We start from the raw sequence: 20,859 nt of genomic DNA, 5'->3' as shown, positions 1-20,859 counted from the left end.
AGGGGTGAGAGGTCTCTTACTATCATAAAATAAATTCAAGACTCAAAAATCTCCTACATGCTAAATTTGGTTCCATTTGCTTGATTAGTTCTCGAGTTATGCAGAAATTTGTGTTTCATTTGTATGGGAGCCCCCCCTCTTAGTGGGGGGAGGGGTCTCTAACCATCACTAAAACCTTTCCTGGCCCCAAAAACCTCTACATGCAAATTTTCACGCCAAATTATAAGGAAATTTGTATTTCATTTGTATGGGAGCCCACCCTCTTAAAAGGGAAAGGGGTCGTAATACACCACAGAAAAAAAATTCTGCCATCTAAAACTCTCACATGCCAAATTTGGTTCCATTTGCTTGATTAGTTCTAAAGTTATGAGCAAATTTGTATTTCGTTTGAATGGGAGCCCCCCCCCCTCCTAAAAAGGTAAGAAGTCCTAATTCATCATGGGAAAAATGGTTGCCTCCAAAAACACCCACATGCCAAATATGGTTCCATTTGCTTGATTAGTTCTCGAATTATGAGGAAATTTGTATTTCATTTGTGTAGAAGCCCTCCCTCTTGAAGTGTGGAAGGATCCTAATTTACCGTAGAAAATATTTTTGCCTCCAAAAACCTCCACATGCCAAATTTGGTTCCATTTGCTGGATTAGTTCTCGAGTTATGAGGAAATTTGTATTTCGTTTGTATAGGACCCCCCCTCCTAAAGTGGGGAGGGGTCCCAATTCATCATTGAAAAAAAAAATTGTCTCCAAAAACACACACATGCCAAATTTGGTTCAATTCGCTTGGTTAGTTCTCGAGTTATGAGGAAATTTGTATTTCATTTGTACAGGAGCCCCTCCTCTTAAAGTGGGGAGGGGTCCTAATTCACCATAGAAAATTTTCTTGCTCTCGAAAACCTTCACATGCCAAATTTGGTTGCATTTGCTTGATTAGTTCTCGAGTTATGAGGAAATTTGTATGGAAGTCCCCCCTCTTAAAGGGGAGAGGAGTTATAATTCCTCTTATAAAGAAGGGAGGGGTCTCAATTCACCATAGAATAAATTCTTGTCACCAACAAAAACACCCACATGCCAAATGTTGTTCTATTTGCTTGATTAGTTCTCGAGTTAGGAGGAAATTTGTATTTCATTTGTACAGGAGCCCCCCCTCTTAGAGTGGAGAGGGGTCCTAATTCACCGTAGAAAATTTTCTTGCCCTCGAAAACCTTCACATGCCAAAGTTGGTTCCATTTGCTTGATTAGTTCTCGAGTTATGAGGAAATTTGTATGGAAGCCCCCCCTCTTAAAGGGGAGAGGAGTTACAATTCCCCTTATAAAGAGGGAGGGGTCTCAGTTTACCATAGAATAAATTCTTGTCACCGAAAACACCCACATGCCAAATTTGGTTCTATTTGCTTGATTAGTTCTCGAGTTATGAGGAAATTTGTATTTCATTTGTATAGGAGCCCCCCCTCCTAAAGTGGGGAGAGGTTCTTATTCATCATAGAAAACATTCTTGCCTCCAAAAACACCTACATGCCAAATTTGGTTCCATTTGCTGGATTAGCTCTCGAGTTATAAGGAAATTTGTATTTCGTTTGTATAGGAGCCCCCCCCCCCTCTTAAAGTAGGGAGGGGTCCCAATTCATCATAGAAAAAAATTTTGTCTTCAAGAACACACACATGCCAAATTTGGTTCCATTTGCTTGATTAGTTCTCGAGTTAGGAGGAAATTGGTATTTCATTTGTACAGGAGCCCCCCCTCTTAAAGTGTGGAGGGGTCCTAATTCAACTTAGAAAATTTTCTTGCCCTCGAAAACCTTCACATGCCAAAGTTGGTTCCATTTGCTTGATTAGTTCTCGAGTTATAAGGAAATTTTGTATGGAAACCCCCCCTCTTAAAGGGGAGAGGAGTTATAATTCCCCTTATAAAGAGGGGAGGGGTCTCAAATTACCCTAGAATAAATTCTTGTCACCGAAAACACCCACATGTCAAATTTGGTTCTATTTGCTGATTAGTTCTCGAGTTATGCAGAAATTTGTGTTTCATTTGTATGGGAGCCCCCCCTCTTAGTGGGGGGAGGGGTCTCTAACCATCACTAAAACCTTTCCTGGCCCCAAAAACCTCTACATGCAAATTTTCACGCCGATTGGTTCAGTAGTTTTTGATTCTATAAGGAACACAGGACAGACAGACAGAAATCCTTCTTTATAGGTATAGATAAAGAATCCTAATTCGAAACTAACTCAAATAGCTAGAACAAATCAAATAATCCAATAAACAATTATAATGTAGGAGGTCTAGTTTATTTGAGGAATGAAGGTAGAAAGAAATTTGATCCAGTGCAATGTGGTCCATTCACAGTTACAAAATTAAACGAATCAATGTCATTATTCGAGAAAATAACACAAATCAAAGAAATATAATTTTCATAAGCCTAGATTTGTGACTTCAATTCTTTGATTTGTGTTTATTTGTGTAACACCGAAGAAAAATAAATCACCAGAACCATGAAAATTTTAATAACAGCGCAGCGACTAGTAAAATCAAAGGCTCGTCATTCTTCTTTAGGAGGAAGGTAAGGCTATTCACCCAAGAAGATTACAGATCACCCAAATAGAATACCCATCGGAATAAAATATCCGGAATAGCCTCGCTCGAGAAGGCTATAGGTCTTACAGTGCCAGTAGACATCCGAATCGGTTCTTGAAGCAGAATTTGGTAGCCATAAAGTGGGCTAGGCATTTGGACGACCAACCTTTGTCCAAATTCAGACAAGGGTTGCTGCATATAATCAATCATTTTCTTGGTTTCGAGAGTATTGCAGAACAGTTTTTTGTCAGAAAACCAAGTTTGCAACCAATAATATCTGTACAATACGATCTTTACATCAAACTATTTTAGCTTTTGGTTTGGTTTAGTAGTTTTAGTTTGGTGCATTTCCAAGTCGTTTCCTTGCTGTAAGAGTAGAGGACAGTTGTAGGCTAGTGCTACGATCCTATTAACTCTTACAACCTATCCCAGTCGAGTCCCAGGCGACGCCTGTCTTATTAGACCAGTGTTGTACCTCGAAGTCAAGCGGGAAGTATAAATCCTCTGTGGTTTCCTAAAATTACAATAAATTAAGCATGAAATGCTGTGAATTTTTTTTCTAATCATTAACATGTAGAAACAAAGAGCAGTCATTCAAAACTAATATCGTCGCAAAGGAGTTTGTGGTGCGTAAACGGGAATGATAGAATAAAACAAAACTAAGTATTAGACTACCTAATATAACGGGCGGTAGTAGTTTGATGAGTAAAACATTCGGATACCAACCGGAAGAACGTGGATGCGAGCCTCATCTACCATTGCATATATTGGGTTATTTTTGGTCTATATCGAAATTTTTCAATTCTTCCAATTAATCATTTTTAGCATCAGACACTTCCTCCCTTTCCAAATACTTTCTAAAAATTCTAGCTAAATGTTTAATGAAATCTGTAAAATAAAATCGAGCGACATTTGTTTTAGCTATACTTTTTTTTACTGAAATATTCTACGCACTGCACAATGGAAATATTTTGCCGAAAATATAAACCAAGATTCTGGTCATATCTAGTCGATCACAGAAACTCTAGTCGTGCCCCAGAATGAGCTGGTAGAACCCATTTTTAACCCTATTAAATTATATATGTATGCGCATATTCATAATCATTTTTTGAAACTTCTATTCAACATAATAATTCTCATGATTTCAATCACCATATCAGCATTTATGATCCGCAAAAAACCCCTCCACCGAATTTCGACACATTATCTGTTCGCCTGTCCGAGTGGCACTTGTCCTTTAAGCCCTCTCATCAGAAACAGTTCATCAATTGTCAGAAAACAAAAATCCGTGAACCGACCAATCTCACACTTGGGTATAAGCATTCCCATCATACGTGCGAACATTGTCCGGGTTCACCCATCTGTGGACCGCCCATTGACTGACTTGTAACTGAAGCTTTGCCGCTGTAGCGAAAAAGAGTGGGAGTAAATTTACGACTTTGGCTGTGCTTTACCGTATGAAGTCAGGCAAAATAAAACTGTATGCAAAACAGGGTGATAACTGAAATTGTTTTCGTGGCCTGCCCGCTGCCTTTCCGCTTGCTTGCTTGCCCGTCATCAACGACTGGACAGGCCCATCGTGTCGCATTAGACCATCGCCGCCGTTGCGTTCGTTTGTACAAGCTTGCTCGTCTGAAGTAAATGGGCACGTTTACGAGCTTTCCTGCAGGCAGGCAGAGAGAGGGTGGTAAGCGAATAGGATGTGTTTATTTGTAATGGAACGACTCGTAGTGAACTTATTTTATAGTGACTTTACAGTTGTTCTTTTTTCTTTTAGTCACGGAGAAGTTTGCTCAGTACAGATGAGCACCAGGAATAAAATGTTGTTATTTATACATTATTTCTCAAAACAAATAGCACGTGTCATTATGTTGGTTGAAGGGATTAACGTTCCGGTCTTGTTGAATTCTACATAAAACTTGCAGCGCAAGAATAAAAATTACTGAAAATCAATTCCATTTTGTTTGTTTTTTTTTCAGGTCACCGTTGCAACCCAAACCGGGCACGAATCGCCCGATTTGGCCTTTAATCCGGATAAGATGACCACGGACAAGCACTGCTACGAGTGCAAGGTTCGCTACAGGGATCCCAAACCGCAGGATCTGGTTATGTACTTACACGCCTGGAAGTACAAGGTGAGTCTGCTAGTAATTATTCACCGCTTATGATTTCTCTGGTTGGGTAGGTTGGGTTAGACTACATATTTCGAAAGGGTAAATTTCAAGTACCTAACGTACCACTGCAATTAAATAAGTATCAAGTGGTCACGCCGTAGGATGCGTAAAATCCTGCTCACAGAATCGTGTGCCATTCCGTATGTGTACGGATTATCATGGTATTATAATTAAAACTTAAAATGGCGTGCACAATATGCGGCCTCTGCCGATAGAGCCTTGATGGCGATGACGACGACGAAGACGGACGGAGAGTACGAACAGAGAGGACCTCTTACTGCATTTCAACTGTGCGGAACAGTTAATGGCAATCATCACCATGGCGCTGGCTACTGGCTGCTGGCTGCTAGAGGCATGTGCTTTATAGATTTCACTGCCCGGATTCAGCATGCTCGGAAAGGGCGGATTATGTTTCAATTCCCTGAATTCGTTACTTCGATGATAAAATGTTTAACAAGCAGGCAACATATCACTTTCGTAGTGCACTCTCTCGTCTATTTGTTCAGCTTTGGGGAGGGATCTAGCACTAAGATAGTTGTAGCCACGGTCCGAAAACAACGTTAGGACTGTTGACGCAGTACACAACATGAGTAGCCATCATGGTTAGGTCAGTTCTAATTATAAAATGAATTTGTACGATATTACTTAGAGGATGTTCTATACTCTACTAGATCGTGTTACTTGTAGCTATTTAGTTACCAGCTGTTTTATGTTAAATTGAGGTTAATAAAAAATATTTTTCCACAAAAGTTTCAAACCTGCTGTTAAACCATAACAATAATGTTACTGGACAATTATTTTGGACCGTTCTAGCAGATAGCCCTGTAGCTCTGACTCAGTCTGGCTATGAAACATGAGTTGATAACCAAGCGATGATGGCATTGGAAAAAATATAACATTTGTTCTGGTCTGGAAACGTTTTTTTCCTGATAAATTCTGTCGTATTGGAGACATGTAACAATAGCAAAAATTCTAACAAACACCTCGAGCATTACATGCTTCATATTATTTAACAAACGAATTGCTATCTAGCACAAAGTTAAAAAAATTATGGGAGCGCATCCCGAGTAACAATGTGCGTTTTGTTGCACGCCTTTGTGCCTTATTTTCAATAAATCGTTCAAGCATGGGAAATTTCCGGATATCTGGAAGCTTATATTTCCTTTTATCAAAAGTGGCCATCGTCGGCCATCCAACCTATTTGAAATACTAGTGAGTAATTTTATACTTGTGTTTACTAACTGCTGGAGTGTACCTCAAGGCAGCAACACGGGACCTTTCCTGTCTGTGTTGTTTTTCAACATCACTGCATCGCTGCTTGGAGTTGGATGCAAGCAGACATAGGCTGAAGACAGTGTGCAGCTGCAGAGGCTCTTGGATTTGTTTGTCGGTTGGCAGGAAAAACTGGCTTGTTATTAGCATTCCGAAATATGAAGTAGTGACTTTCCACCGCACCGCCAGTCCAATCGTTTACAACTATCAAATAAATGAGTATGTACTCACTAGACTCGATCAAGTTAACGATCTTGGGGTACTGCTTGATGCCAAACTCACCTACAACTTGCATCACACCCCGGTGATATAAAAAACTTCTTGACAGCTTGGATTCATCGCTAAAGTTGCTCGTGAAATAGTATTCTTCCATACACAGTTTGGTTTACAACAAATACTTAATTATTTTGTTTTTCAAATTACTATCACTGTGCAGCGAAAGCAGCCAGTCTTTTAAAATATTCATAGATTTATACACCAGAACGCTCGAAAACAAACCACCACGTCGCCACTTTTTTAGCATCGCTTGGAATTTATTCACCAACCATTTTTCCAATTTTTTCAGCTGGTACTTCCAGTGGTGATACAATTTCCTTTATCTCAATCCCAGGTTTGTGAATTTTTAGAAAGACCTTTATCCTGGGTTGAACAGGATTTGAAGATCGAAGGTTTTTCCATGCATCGCCTATGAAGGATTTGCCATTTTTCACTACATCATCCACACGTTTCACCTTATCAGCAAGCGGGTGTTGTTTCTCAGTTGCACGGACCTATATAGAGCCTGTATGGATCGTTTTTATATATTTTTTTATTTTTGGAAAATTTGTTCAACATATTTTTATTATCATATATCATCTGCTTTCAAATGGAAAACGGGCCTAGGAGTTGTCTAGTTTTGGTGGAAATTGTGCCTATCATTTCGATGCCCACTCGTCGGATCAACCCGTCAAAAGTGATATTGAACAGCATGCAGGATAAGCCATGATCTCATATCAACCCTCGCCGTGTTTCAAAGGGGGAGAGAGTAGAGTGTAGTGTCCCCAAATTGCGAAACACATCACTCGATCCAATATAGCTCTGATCGGTCGCGTCAGTTTGTCCGGAAACCACGTAATCTGCTATAGCTGGTCTCGATCGACTGTATCGTATGCTGCTTTGAAGTCAATAAAAATGTGATGCGTGGGCACGTTGTATTCACGGCATTTCTGCAAGATCTGTCGGATGGTAAAAATTTATGCTATCGGTGACAATCGGCGTAATTGGATCTGGGAAAGTATCTTGAGGCGTTTACCAGCGTTATGTCACGATCAGCCCGTCTTTTTTGTAGATGAGAGATGGGACAAACCACTCCTTCTTTCCATTCCTCTGGTAGGGTCTTTTCAACCCAAATCTTGGAAAACCCCAGTGTAGCTCCATTCCCAAGTAACAATTTTAAGTTTTATTACGTTCCTCTAGCGGTTTGCACGACCAATTTAATAAAACTGCTAATAAAACCATGAGCTTCACCAAAATTTTCTGATGACCGCTATAAAACTACGACCCGACCAAGTGGCACACTCTTCAGAAGGTTCTCATAACCCCTATAAGAATCAGGTTATAAGCTCAAGTAGTCCCATTTGCTAAAAGCAGTAATAAAACCGAGTATCCCTTTCGCTGCTCAACAGCCACTGCCATAATTTAACGAAGTTTTTCGTTACAAAGCTATAAAGCGTACAGCTTACTCTGATAAAAAGCTAAATCTGTCCACCAGCTTTGTTAACTTGAAAGTATATCCGTGAGCAGAAAGTTTAAGCTTTACTGTCATATCATCCGGGTCGATTTGGTTTTTAGCGACCATAATAAAATATCCTATATAACAATTTTTCAGCAATCTCCGTAGTTGTGCAGCATATGCGCATTAAATTTTTTCGTGCACATTAGCATGATAGGTGAATAAAATCAACGCGCCATCGAAATATTGCAATTTTTGAAAACAAAATAAATGTATTCAATTAGTCAATCTCTATTTCTAGCAAAATCAGTTTAGCTGCTTCCTGTGACATTAAAACTTATTGATAATAACTCTTTTTCTGCAACAGACTTTGCTCGATGAATTTTCGTTTGTTAGCCTTAAAAATACTAGAATATAGCAATACGGCCTCGTTTAAAAAATGACTTCGGTGTTGAACTCTGGATTTCTGTCAGCTCTATGTTCCTTATAGCATCGAAAACTACTGACCCGATTGGAGTGAAAATTTGCATGTAAGGGTTTTGGGTGCCAGGGAAGGTTCTTATGATGGTTAGAGATCCCTCCCCCACTAAGAGGGGGGGGCTCCCATACAAATCTATACCTATAAAAATGGATTTCTGTCTGTCTGCCCGAATGTTCCTTATAGAATCGAAAACTACTGAATCGGCGTGAAAATTGGCATATAGGGGTTTTTGGGGCCAGGGAAGGTTCTTATGATGGTTAGAGACCCCTCCCCCCTAAGAGGGCGGGCTCCCATATAAATGAAACACACATTTCTGCATAACTCGAGAACTTATCAAGCAAATGGAATTTGACATGTGGGTGTTTTTGGGGACGAGAATTTTTTCTATGGTATATTGAAACCTCTCCCTGCTTTAGGAGGGGGGCTCCTATACAAATGAAATACAAATTTCCTCATAACTAAAGAATTAATTAATCAAATGGAACCATATTTGGCATGTGGGTGCTTTTGGAGGCATGAATTTTTTCTATGATGAATTAGGACCCCTCTCCCTTTTTAAGAGGGGGGCTTCCAAACAAATGAAATACAAATTTCCTCATAACTCGAGAAGTAATCAAGCAAATGGAACCAAATTTGGTATGTGGAGTGTTTTGGAGGCAAGAATTTTTTTAATGATGCTTTGAGACCCCTCACCCCTGTGGTAGGGGGATAAGAGCTCTCATACAAATGAAAAAGAATTTTTTGCGTAACTCAAAAACTAATCGAACTCGAGAAATTTTAGACTCTTTCATGAAATATTAGTCAATAACAAGACCACCAAAAACTATGAACATACAACTAGTAACATTAGATAATTCAGCGCGAGACGACCACAGGCCGCGAGTGTTGCCGGCAACCTGCCGTCGGAAGCGCCGGCCCCTGCAGGAGGCAGTCCCCCGTAGAGATCACCTCTATCTAGGTTTATTTATTTTCTTAGATCTACTGACCTCTATTACTTTCCTTCAGTTGGGTCATCCCTGTGAAATGGTACTTTCTACGAAAAGATTTTCCGTGAAAATCCCGCGTAAGATTTTTCGTGAAATGGTATTTTGCGAAACTCTTTTAAATATTCCGCGTTATGGTCAACCGAGAATTGGTGTGCCGCAAAACGGTATTCACCGGAATGGTTTGTAATGATGGCGAATATTTAAATGCTATTCACTTTATTTTATCAGGCAATGGGGGGAGTTGTTTTTTACTTTACTGTGAGGAAAATTTGTATATTAAAACACCCATGAACTCCCCAGAAACTTGCAAAATTTAAGATTGTGGCAAAGGTCATCCGAGATTCACGATTTATGTACAGCACAATTCAATTTGTGGCAATACGAAGTTTGTCGGGTCAGCTAGTATCATAATAAAACCACAGGTAATGATCAATTCCGCAATAAACCTTCATAAAATTCAAATACAACCATACGGCTTTAAAATTGTTGCTTGGGTCGCCAGCATTTTCCGACCATGTTTGTAGAGCTCTGCTGGTAGGCGGTCCTTATCGGTGGCTTTGTTGATCTTCGGCAAACCAAAGGCCAGAAATTATCATTTGGTAGTTGGAGACTTTGAATTTTTAAAATATTGATTTCACTTATTAGTCAATTAACCCTGCCTGCATATCTTTCATCAAACTTTTAATCAAATTTTGAGACGCTTCGGTCCACTTTAAACAATAATTTTTACAAATGCTCTGAAGTAAAAAGGAAAAACAAATTACATCATAATTTGGAACGCTATTTGGAGATGTGAACTGGGTGCAAAAAAGCTCTTGCGTCGGTTCATTATCAATAGCCAGGATCATGGTCTCTGTATTTTAGGATACAAATGAAATTTTGCTCGCCGACTTTCTAAAAAGGGGCTAGTAGGTAGATTATTATTATTATTATTTGGTAATACATGGTTTGATAATACATGGTTTGGTTATACATGGTAATAAACAGACTACTGTTTCACGAGATTAAACGAGTTACGATTTGAGCTGCTTCCGTTACTTGAGGTTGAGTAGAGTAGAGTAGAGTAGAGTAGAGTAGAGTAGAGTAGAGTAGAGTAGAGTAGAGTAGAGTAGAGTAGAGTAGAGTAGAGTAGAGTAGAGTAGAGTAGAGTAGAGTAGAGTAGAGTAGAGTAGAGTAGAGTAGAGTAGAGTAGAGTAGAGTAGAGTAGAGTAGAGTAGAGTAGAGTAGAGTAGAGTAGAGTAGAGTAGAGTAGAGTAGAGTAGAGTAGAGTAGAGTAGAGTAGAGTAGAGTAGAGTAGAGTAGAGTAGAGTAGAGTAGAGTAGAGTAGAGTAGAGTAGAGTAGAGTAGAGTAGAGTAGAGTAGAGTAGAGTAGAGTAGAGTAGAGTAGAGTAGAGTAGAGTAGAGTAGAGTAGAGTAGAGTAGAGTAGAGTAGAGTAGAGTAGAGTAGAGTAGAGTAGAGTAGAGTAGAGTAGAGTAGAGTAGAGTAGAGTAGAGTAGAGTAGAGTAGAGTAGAGTAGAGTAGAGTAGAGTAGAGTAGAGTAGAGTAGAGTAGAGTAGAGTAGAGTAGAGTAGAGTAGAGTAGAGTAGAGTAGAGTAGAGTAGAGTAGAGTAGAGTAGAGTAGAGTAGAGTAGAGTAGAGTAGAGTAGAGTAGAGTAGAGTAGAGTAGAGTAGAGTAGAGTAGAGTAGAGTAGAGTAGAGTAGAGTAGAGTAGAGTAGAGTAGAGTAGAGTAGATTAGAGTAGAGTAGAGTAGAGTAGAGTAAAGTAGAGTAGAGTAGAATAGAGTAGAGTAGAGTAGGGTAGGGTAGAGTAGAGTAGAGTAGAGTAGAGTAGAGTACAGTAGAGTAGAGTACAGTAGAGTAGAATAGAGTAGAATAGAATTGAATAGAATAGAATAGAATAGAATAGAGTAGAGAAGAGAAGAGTGAAGTAGACTAAAAGATTGAATTACTATCGACTGTCGCAAAAGAAATGAGTTTTTTATGCTTGCTAAGTATCCAATAAGCAATACCAATGCAATTCAAATGTAAGCCAATAAGCGATTAAGTCACCTTAAAGGCTATTTGAAAACTATTTTGGCAAAATTGTACTGTTACACTTTCTAGAGTGCTGACAATGATTATATGCAGCGATTACTAACAAAAAGAATTCAAATAGAATTTTTTATGACAATTTGCAATAGCTATGCCATCAAAAACCGTTGCTGTATACCTGCAGTAAAAATGGCAGAAATATCAATAAACAGCTGATTTACTTCTTTATTTTAATGCTTATTGGTTACCTGGATTAGCGCTGAAATATTTTTTTTCAACTTCGCGTTGGTTCTAAATTTGTTTAAGTACAATTTTTAATTCACTTTTCTTTTCTACCCAAGTTTTACAAATGTTGCATCTATCAAACCCGCTAATCTTTCCTTATTAACGGTTTAAATAATTTTATTACCATCTTACGCAACCGCGGCAAACCATTCCATTCGCCAAATGGGAAACCTCTCTCTCGCAAATGCACATTCCGTCGGTGATAAATGTCTTTCATCTACTCGGTGGTGTGCTGTCTCCAACCAAGTTGAGTTGTCTTGCAAAATGAATTTATACTTTTTAACCATCAACATCAGTGTACGTAGACACATTTTTTGCATACAAAGTCGCGGGCAGGCGTGGTGCTAATTTGTCGCTACAAACTGTTGAAAAGTGCACTCTGTACCTCGCGTGCATTGAAAATGGGTTTTTTGTTGTGTGTTTATTTGAAAACCACACTGCACCGGACCTTTTACTCTCAAGTTGAATTGCAAACCAGAAATAACAAAAAACCAGACGGTCTCCATCTGTCCCAACCAACCATCTTGCGTCTCCATTCGAAATGAATTCAACTCGACTAATGTGATTTTTTTTGTTTTACCTCCTTCCATTTACAGGGACCCGGATGGGAATATGAAACCGAACTGCCAGACTGGGCTCGCGTAGATTGGCCCGAGAATGACTTCGAATGAATGACGTCCGGTTGCCTGCTGGATTACATGCTGGAAATACATTAGCATGCAGGTTCCGTCAGTCAGCAGGCCGGCGGCGGCGGCGAGGTGAGCTGATCTCACCCAAGTAAGCAGCAAAACAAGCAAACAAAAAAAAAATATTAAAGAAAAAAAATTCTGTGACCAAATAGCTAACTGTGTGTGATTCGATCCAGTGTTCCGGAAACCGAGAAGAGAAAAATGATGAAAAAAGACAACTAGACGGTAGCCAGAGCATTCGTAGTTTGGCGACCAAGTGTTAAGTAATGAAAATTGATTATGCAAACCTTCGATTTCGGCGTGGGTGGACGAACACGCCGCTTACATAGTAGAGGAAGGTTGAAGACAAATTTCAAATTCTTTAGCGCAAAAGAAGGAGGCGACATTAGGGCAAGCGTAGTTTCTAAGTTTTATAGTATTTAACTGCAGCAGAAAACGTTATTGCATAGAGGAAATTTTGAGCAACAAGCGATAAGATATTCATGGTATGGAAGATGATGCGAGAAAAGGATAAAGAGACAAACGCTTCGTTTTTATAAGCATACAGTTTTGATAGCTAAAGAGATCTAATCGCATCAGTTTTAATGGCTGAGCAGATACGGTAGAGATTATGCACATTTATGCTGTGCAGAAAATAACAAAGCTAGATATACACATCTAAAATCCATTAAGTTCATTCTAATGATAGGGACTGTGACTGTTTTTTTTTTCGCTGTCCGTCGTCAGAGTCAACGACGAGACTCAGCAAAAAGAAAACGACCAACATCTGAATTTGCTTGGTAATAATTCCACGTCATAACCGTCATCACGGTCATGATCTCCATCTCTATCGTCCCGTGGTCCTGTGTTCATTTCAGCCGCTCTGTCGTGTATTCGTACAACCACAGTCACGCCGGGTCGGTTCGGTCCGGTCGGTGGCGCACATGAATATAACATTTTCAATTTGTCGTTTTCGTTGCCACTGCAAAATTGATTATTTAGACTCACGGAGCAGGGCGCCAAAAGGCCAAGCATAGAGCGCAAAGGAATCCAAACACGGACATATTGAATTCACTTAGCTGCACAACTATTAGGTTAGATAATCCCATTGCATCCATCCCCGCGCTCTGCCGAGCAGAACAGAAAAGTGCCCCGTTTATCAGTCTGAACTTTTGCTATTGCTACTAACGAAATTGTCATTAATTTTTCTGTCCACACGCACACACGCTGTGCTGTGACAAATATTTGTGCCTCTTAAACCTTTCCGATTTATAACGAGTTTAATTAAAGCGAAATTGAATTTATTCGTTCGCTCAGTGGTGCCACCGCAGAACCAGCCGCCTACGCTGCCTCGCTGGACACACTATAGGGCAAACGCTAATTTATGTCAATTTTTAAACGCACAGCGTACAGTACAGTACAGCGGAATGCAACAACGAGTGTGTTGTTATTTTCGGGCCTGCGGATTGCATTCCCGATGCGTTCCCGGGGTTGAATCTATCACACACAATCGAATTACATACGTACGTACATTAAATTTCGAATGAACGGGGCTGTTTGTGTTTTTTTTTCAAGGGAAGGGGGACCGTTTGGTTGAGAATTGCGGATCGTTTACTATAGTCGGTGGGCCTTCAATGCCGTAGTCGATTGGTTCATTTAATTTATCAATCTTCATCAATCGTCTGTAATTAAAATGATATACAAGTCCGGATTCAATTTGTGTACCGCGTAAGTGCAAAAATATTATGTTTCAGTTTGTCGAGTAGGATTTTCTTTTGGTTAGTTCAAAGCGCTTCTTAACGTTTTTGACAGCTTGTCATCTTTAATATTTCATTCATTTTAGAAACTATTTATTTCGAACTAATTGACATTCATACCATCATGCGTTAATTAGTTTGATTTTGTGTATCGTAATCATGCACAATGAACAATTTATCAGTTTGGTTTACAGTAATAATGGAAGATATTTACTATCATTGATTTTTTGAGGTTAAGCCATTAAGCTTTCGTATTAGATGCCATTTTGCAGCCATTTAGACGCAAGTTTTGTTTAGTATGCCACAAAAAATACACACGCAACCAGCATGCGCTATTGTATCACATTTTTATCAATTTATTACTATAATTTGAGTTTCGAAAATCAGGTTCTTTGTTTCGAAGCACAAACGCGGGCTTCATTAAAATATTCAGTTTGAGAATGGAACGATTTGTGTGTTACTATTTAATTGATAAGGATTTTTTTTAATTCAAATTTCAAAGTACATACAGTTTCGGTGTCGAAAATCAGAGTTTAAAGTGGGCTTGAAATTAATCTTAAAATTATACTTAAAACTGGATTTGAAATTGGACATGCAATTGGATCTTTTTTTCGTAATTTTCAATCGGAAGAATAAATTGAATTCACCAGGCTTTCGAGTTACACCTTGAATAATTTTTTGTCTTGATTAAATCTTTCAGAGCAAGTGGGACACATGTCCCATCGTACCACTACAGTCACAGTCGACTTGCAGTTCTTTTCCAAACTCTGTTGGCATACCTCTGTTTTTACAGCAGCACAAATCCGAATGCAGTGACTTGAACAAATTTTTCACAAATATACTTATTTCGTTATTTTTAATCTTCTTCAGTGCTTTAGTATTTTTGCGTATCTGTGAAGTACAGTCAGTTCATGATCATGGGTCACACACACAATTCTGGGTCACTTTAGCTTTAGCGGCTAATTTCCGTTTAAATATCACATAATGATTGATCAAATTATTACAGCTTCTCATGAGTAACAATTTTATCAATCAATAAGTGTTCACGCAATTCACAAATTAACTGGCAGATAAAGCTAAAATGGCCCATAATTGTGTGTGACCCATGATTGTGGAGTGACTGTATTTGTGTAGCAAATATTTTGCGTCATTTATGGTTTTATAGATTCACATGGAAAATCACTTTTTTTCTCATTTAACATTTTTAAGTTTTAGTACAGCATATAACTAAGAACTGCGGAAGATAGTTGGCCCGAATTGGACGATACGTGGCTTCATTGGCCCCCCCCTTCTCTATTAAAATTAATGTAATTCAAAACGGTTCGTCATTCGTCGTGACCTGAGAATGCTATTTCAAGTAAATTTTTATGTCCCAGTTTCGGTCCCATTTCAAGGCACATTTTATGTCCCATTTAATATGTGGTTTCAACTTCAATTTGAAATCCAATTTTAAACCTTATTTTAACTTCAATTTTAGGTTCAGTTTCATGTCACTCTCCGAGTCTAATTTCAAGTCCAACTTCAAGTTTCAATTTAAAGTAAAATTTCTAGTTCAACCACAGAGAACAGACTACCAGGTAATTAATGAAAAGTGTGTAAAAGGTTTTTATGTTATCAACGAGGAATCTCACGATGGAGCACCCCTCGAGTTGTAAGTGGCAAACTAAAACTTGATGTCGCTGCCATCGCTACTATGTAAGTGCAGCACAAAGTAATATTGGTAAAGGTGCATGCATATTTTTTATGCGTTTGGCAAACTATTTCTGGAGGGCGCCACCGGCAGATTTTACACACAAAAAATCGATTACTTTTTCCGAGCCTGGTAATCTGTTCTCTGTGGTTTAACTCTATGTAAAGTACGTCCGAATTGGTCCAATATCAGACGTTCCTTGATTATTATTTGTTGCAGTAATGCCAATTATGATGAACCGAAAGTAGTTATGCTTTCCACAGTAATCTTGATAGCCGGCGTTCCGATGTCCAGCGGATGATTTTTTTTTTCAAAAGCGTCCTACAATAATAAATTGCAAGCAAAATTTCTTGGCCCATTTTATGTCCCATTTCAAGTTCCATTTTAAGTCCTATTTCAACTTTAATTTTAGGTTCAATTTTATGTCCTGTTAAACTCCTAATCAAATTTAAACTCCTAAGTCCAAGTTCCAATAGCAAGTTTAATTTCAAGGCCAATTTTTAGAAGTATTTCAACTTTAATTTGAAGTAATATTTCTAGTTTAATTTAAAATAAATTAGGTCCTAATTAGTTTAAATTCTAGTTAAGGCTTGTGTCCAATTACATGACCTATTTAATTCCAATTTCTAGTAAAGTGTCAAATCCACCTTCAAGTCTAATCTCGAGTCAAGTTTCAAGTCCGATTTCAAATTCAATTTCAAGTAAAATTTGGAGTTCTGTTTTAATTCCAGTATCATAACCTATTTTAGGCCCAATTTTATGTCCTGTTTAAAGTCTTGTTTCAGCCATAATTATAAACCTGGAATTAAATAAAAAGAAAACTTATCCAAATTAATTCTACTATGTAGAATACATAGTACAATTAATTTGGATAAATTTTCTTTCTTTTTAATTCCAAGGTTTCGTATTCTACTGAGACGCTCCATAAACTTCAATACAATTATAAGTCCAGTTTGATTTGCTTCAAGTCAGCCCAAGCAGCACAGTTTTCCTTTTTTGTTGCAACAACTTATTTACGACAAGAATTTGTCATATATCCGTTGATACAACTTATTTGTAACAACCGTGGTAGTAGGGAAGTCCAAGTCCAAATTAGGCCTAATTCAGGTCCACTTATGTTCAATTTAAGTCCAATTTTAAATCCAATTTCAATTCCAATTACATGTCCGATTAGAGAATTAAAAAAGTTTTAGTACCGAGTATACTTAGAATCTGCGGGAAACAGTCAGTCGAAATTTGACGATTCATGCCCCCATTTGCTGGGGAACGTGCCCCACCTTCTCTATTGAATTCATTGTAAAGTAAACCGATGCGAGGTGTGACCTGAGAATGCAGTTTCAAGTAAAATTTCATGTCATATTTCAAGTCCCAATTTTCAATTTCCCAATTTCATTTCAATTTCATGTCCCAGTTTTTGTACCATTTCAAGTCCCATTTAAAGCCTAGTTTAAACTTCAATTTGAAATCCAATTTTAAACCTTACTTCAAATTCCATTTTAGGTTCAGTTTCATGTCCCTTTTTGAGTCTAATTTCAAGTTTAATTTTTAGGTAAATTCCAAATTCAATTGGAAAAAAATTATAGTTCAATTTGCAGTAAAGTAAGCCTAAATTAGTTCAATTACAGACGTTCCTTGGTTGTTATCTGCTACAGTATTGCCATTTGTGATGAATCGAAAGAAGTTATGCCGTTCACAGCAAACCTGTAAGGCGACGTTCCGATGTACATCTGGTGAATTTTTATTTTACAAAGCATCCTAGAACAACCCATTGCAAGCCAAATTTCTTGTCCCATATGGTGTCCCATATTGGGTCTTATTTCAACTTCAATTTTAGGTTCAATTTCGTATCCTTTTTCAAATCAAATTTTAACTCCGAATTCACAAATTCAACCATATTTCAACCTCAATTTTAAGTCCAATTCCACGTCCAATGCCAAGTTTATTTTCAACTCAAATTTTTGACGTATTTCAAGTTCAATTTGAAGTAAAGTTTCTAGTTCAATTTAACATACATCAGACTTAATTTAGACTCTAAATTAGTTCAAAGTTAAAAATAATTTCATGTCCAATTACAAGGCCATTGTAATTAATTGTAATTTCAAACTGTCAAGTCCAACTTCAAGTCCAATTTCAAGTCTGATGTCAAATTATACCTTAACCCTTCTTTATCGACAGACTCCGCAGCCGGTTAATTCAAGTACAGGACAATTACGGGGCTAGTGCAACAATCTTACCAACTCTAGCAACCACCGCCCAGACGACTGGCTTGTTAGACCAACATCGTACCTCGAAACTTGCTTGGCGATATAGACTTCGATTTCAAGCAAAGCTTTTAGTCCCTTTTAATGTCCCATTTCATATGCTGTTTCAACTTCAATTTCAAATCCTGTTTTCAGTGCTATTTCAAGCTGAATTTGAGGTAAAGCTAGTCCAAATTAGTCCTAATTCAGATCCAATTATGTCCCATTTTAAGTTCAACTTCAAGTTCAATTCCAAGTCCAATTGCAAGATCAGTTCCAAGTCTAATTTCAAGGCAATTTCAAGCTCAATTTCAAGTAAAATTTTAAGTACGTATGAAAGAATTGGGAAAATAAAAACAAAACTAGATATTATACCAGAGCCGTAGCGTGACGTTGTGGCGCCCTATGCGAAGACGTAATTTGGCGCCCTTTTTAAGCTAAATCAGTCCTTCCAAATTTAGCGTGTACAATCGTGCACAATTCGTAGAGTGTCCCTTATACAGTATACTTCGGTATACTTAACTTATGCATTAAACAAAATGAGCTGATTTTAGCGATAGATTTGCAACTGCTATGGCAAAAATTTTCAAGCAACTACGCTCGAAGCTTTATTCGTACTGCCAGCTCCACTCTGGAGCGAAGAAGTCGGATATCGTATGGCACTTCGTGTCCGCTGAATCCGACATTTACAACATCCCCTCCCTTCTGGAGAAAGGTTAGAACGTTCCGCGGAAGTCTGGTTCCGGCCGCTCAACAGTGAAGTGCGATCGTGAAGTGCAGCCGAAGCTTATCCATTTTTATTGCATACGTTTCTGAAGTTAAGGTGCTTTTCGGCACTTTCAAATGTTAGCGCCCCAGTCGGCGCCAGTCAGAACAAAAGTGAGACAAAACTAAAAATGTTCGTAAAGTAGCATGGAACTTACATATTTTACTTATTGCTGTGAACCCAATTGGCTACTAAAAATAAAAGTTTTAAAATACTAAAAAAGATCAATAATTAGGGTGTCTCTAAAATAATTTTCTTAGAAAAGTTTTATAATTACTTGAACTTTTATTTTTATTTTGTGTTTTTTTGCATTGGGATAATTAGGAGAAGTAGTAATGACCTTGTAACACTCAACAATCCATAACATTGAGTCACATTTAAAAATAAACTTTGAATAAACTTAGCTCTTTCTTCAGCCAATAACCATATTTATTCACTAAAATTTGAATATCAAAGTGTCACTTGTGCTCTGCTGACCTGGTACTAACCTTTAGCTGCTAAATGCTCAAAGATTGACTTTAAAACTATCTGGAATAGTGTTGCTAGAAGTAATTACAAAGCGGAATTGCCTAAAACACATGGTTGTATAAAATTCAATATTTTTAGTCTTTGCGCAAATCTGCGCAAAATGCGGATATGATTTCTGGTTATTACTCGAGTGTTTTACTGACTAAACTACTGCCGCACCCTTATATTAGATGGTATGATCAGCGCCGCACAGTGGATACTGGGACAAAACACCCAAAATGGAGTTGAAGTTTTTCATGAAGTATTATTTCTCTATGATAGTAGACGGACTAAATTACTATATTCCAAAATTTCAGAGCACTGGGAATGTTACAGCCTTTCGGAGAATTTCTTAAATCTGAGGTTTGTGTGATATCTTCCCATATTTTTTATTCAACACAAACTTCGACAAACTGTTTTTAATCGTATCCTGTTAGGTGTTTGCATACCACGAAAACGTGATTTGGTATTGAAATGGTTATAGATTAGCACCTTATTTTGCAGATTGACGAAAATCAAGTACACTCTAAAATATATTTACTTCAAATCTTAAAATAGTGACATCTATGTGACTTCATATTTTCAAAATTGAGCATCTTTTTTTGGGAAAGGAAGGTAACCGTCATTTTTTCATATTTTATGTAGAATTTAGTCTACTTTCCAAATATCATATTTTCTTTCGTTTTTGTCTTTTTTCGTAGATTTTTGCATGGAAATTAACAACGTATATATTAAAAGCAAGAATAGATTTGGTTTTCACGTTTAAACTTAAAATAAAAATGCCTAAAATCCATTTTTTTTGCTCGATTAAAAACTTCTTTTTGTTTTTTTTTCGCCCCAATTTAGTTCACAGTTATAAGTAAAATATGTAAGTTCCATGCTACTTTACCAGCTTTATTAGTTTTGTCTTAGTTTTATTCTGACTGACGCCACTGTGCAGCGTCTTTCTACACAGCCCACTCACGGGGCAAGCAAAATGCTAAAATGTTCAATTTAAATAGTAGCCCCGTTAGTTTGCATGAGGAATCGTTCTAACGAACGGGGGTCCACTGTATTAGATGTTCCAAAATTGCTCAGCATCACGAATCAAATAATTGACACAACCAAGAAAATTTTTAAATCTTCGTTGCTCTCGCTTAGAAGACGTCATTTTTCGGGACGCTATTTGCAGGTTTGCAAATGCAAATATGCAAATCACGGTGCACAGAGACAGAACTTACAATCAGAGGTTAGTTGAATATGCAAATCAAGGCGCACAGAACTTAGTTGATGAGACTGGAAATAAATAGTTTTGTTCTGAGTATAACAATATTGTGCAGTGGTTAGACTATAACGTCACCCAGAGCGACGCTCTTATCTGTTTTCTTAAAAGTTTCAGCCTTCTGTGGGTTTTGCCTTTTGCTGTTTGGCCAACACATAGATATGTTTTTCTTTTAGTGTTATCAACTAGATCAAAACTATTCAACTGTTTAAGGTTTAATCCAACCCTCCCAAATGGCAATATTTTGAAAAGTAGGATCGTGGATCTTCTTTTGTGTAACTTTGGAAAAGATAGGTGCTCTGTTATCTTTTTAAACTTTACAAAAGATATTATCATCTTTTCGAATTGGAAATTGTAGATTTCTTCGTAGTTTTCCATTCCATTGCCCTCCATTTGTTCTGCACTCTGAAAATCAGTTGCACAGTTTGCGTTAACCCCAAATCTTTCAGAAGCAAAACGT

General features: G+C 37.8%; 1 protein-coding gene across 1 annotated transcript in view; it reads left to right on the top strand.

The window, feature by feature from the left end:
- LOC128744629 (pseudouridylate synthase RPUSD2) overlaps positions 1-12,852 on the top strand; it is a 510,683-nt gene extending 497,831 nt beyond the window's left edge. The window contains exons 10-11 of the mRNA XM_053841783.1: positions 4,549-4,704; positions 12,107-12,852. Of these exons, the coding sequence (XP_053697758.1) occupies positions 4,549-4,704; positions 12,107-12,181 (231 nt within the window). The 3' untranslated portion in view covers positions 12,182-12,852. The remainder of the gene's footprint in view (positions 1-4,548; positions 4,705-12,106) is intronic.
- The last annotated feature ends 8,007 nt before the right edge of the window (positions 12,853-20,859 follow it).

The sequence above is a fragment of the Sabethes cyaneus genome, chromosome 3, assembly GCF_943734655.1.
Source record: "Sabethes cyaneus chromosome 3, idSabCyanKW18_F2, whole genome shotgun sequence".
NCBI lineage: Eukaryota > Metazoa > Arthropoda > Insecta > Diptera > Culicidae > Sabethes > Sabethes cyaneus.
Note: the sequence above shows the minus strand (reverse complement) of the source record. Positions and strands in the feature narration are given on the sequence as shown.